A 1,488-nucleotide genomic window follows, 5' to 3' on the forward strand; every position below is an offset into this window, starting at 1 on the left:
TGGTATTATGAATACAATTAGTCATTTGTTAGTGATAGTGTGCATTGACACGTATACTTCGATGTTTGATGCATGGCTGATTTTGCTACTGCAACTGCTAGATAAAAAAGGACACATGTATTATCACGAACAAAGCATATACATCGTAGTAGTAATATGCCAACGTCGCAGAGACTTACGTAAACCGAACTCACTCGGTGTCTCCGTCGCTCGTACACGTCGTGCCATGAACGGTGCCACTGTACTCGGGACAGCAGAAGTAGGCAGTTAAGGAATTGGATAAATCGGTTATACAGGGGAGGAAGGCGTGGTATAAATATTGTTACGAAAGTAAATGAACTTGTTCTGCGATTACCCACGTTGTTCACGTGGTATGCGCCGTATGCAGCCTTGTGTGTTCACTGTTCAATACCTAAAACTAAATATATATAAGTAGTGCATATTTACTGCCTCGCGGCTATGATAAAAAAAATTTAAATCAAAAACAACAAAGTAAATTATAAATTTTAGAAAATACAATCAAATTCTTTTATAGAAAATTTTATCAAAGAGTATGGAGTAAAAGATGTAAAAATTGAAATTCCTTCACCTGCCTGTAATATTTCAGAAATACTTTTAGAACTATTTATTTCAACCCAATTTTAAACCCTAGTCCCACCTGATTCGGTGATTCCCAGCCAGGCCCTCGCTCACGGGTGACGGACCTTCTTCATCATCTCTTTGCGTTCCGTGTGTGTATTTTTAATTTTAGTACATATTGTGCCCGGAATATTTAAAAACCCCCTTCCCACTCCCAGTTCGAGACTGTAAAAGTTGTCGCGAATATCATGCAATTTCATTAGAGCATGCACTGTTATATAATCGTGGGGTGCTTCGAGATAGAGCCGCTAGTACGAACACGCACGTCTGTGCACGAGTAGATAGGGCTAGCTTCTCGCAAACCATAGGACACGATGCCTCCCGTCAAAGATGAGATGAAAGCTGAGAAGCGTGAGCTCAAGCAGATTGGAGCCACAGCTGCTGCGAAAATGGTGGGACAGCACACACGCGCGGCCGTCATCAAAGCCACAAACACAGATTTGTTGCCACCCAAGCGGAAGCATATCAATTGTATGTTGTATTTTGTTGCACATTCTGATATGTGCAGACTAGATTATCATGCCAGACAGATAAGTCTTAATACTGTGTGCGTATTCGTGTTGTTAGAAGTATATTTGCGGTGACTGTCGCTTGCTCTCAGCAGTGCAGGAGTTAACTGCCCGCTAGTGCAAGCAATTTGCACTCGAACATGATATTTTTGTGAGGCCTACATAGAAATGTGTATCCTTATACAACGATCTACATTGAGCCCAAAAGTCGCCTATGTGCGTTTATATGCCCTCCTCGGTATTTGGATGTGGACATGCGTTTCTTTTAGCTCGAACGCTCGTGTACAAAAATCTGTCATAGTACAAGCAGAGTATTCACGAATATGTCTACTTTATATAC

General features: G+C 41.3%; 1 protein-coding gene across 1 annotated transcript in view; it reads left to right on the forward strand.

Annotated features, from left to right (window-relative positions):
- Positions 1 to 953: 953 nt before the first annotated feature.
- SARC_07435 (hypothetical protein) overlaps positions 954 to 1,488 on the forward strand; it is a gene marked incomplete at both ends in the record, with an annotated part of 6,918 nt that continues 6,383 nt past the window's right edge. Inside the window, one exon of the mRNA XM_014298619.1 lies at positions 954 to 1,110. Coding sequence (XP_014154094.1) covers positions 954 to 1,110 — 157 coding nt within the window. The remainder of the gene's footprint in view (positions 1,111 to 1,488) is intronic.

Source organism: Sphaeroforma arctica, assembly GCF_001186125.1.
Source record: "Sphaeroforma arctica JP610 unplaced genomic scaffold supercont1.590, whole genome shotgun sequence".
NCBI lineage: Eukaryota > Ichthyosporea > Ichthyophonida > Sphaeroforma > Sphaeroforma arctica.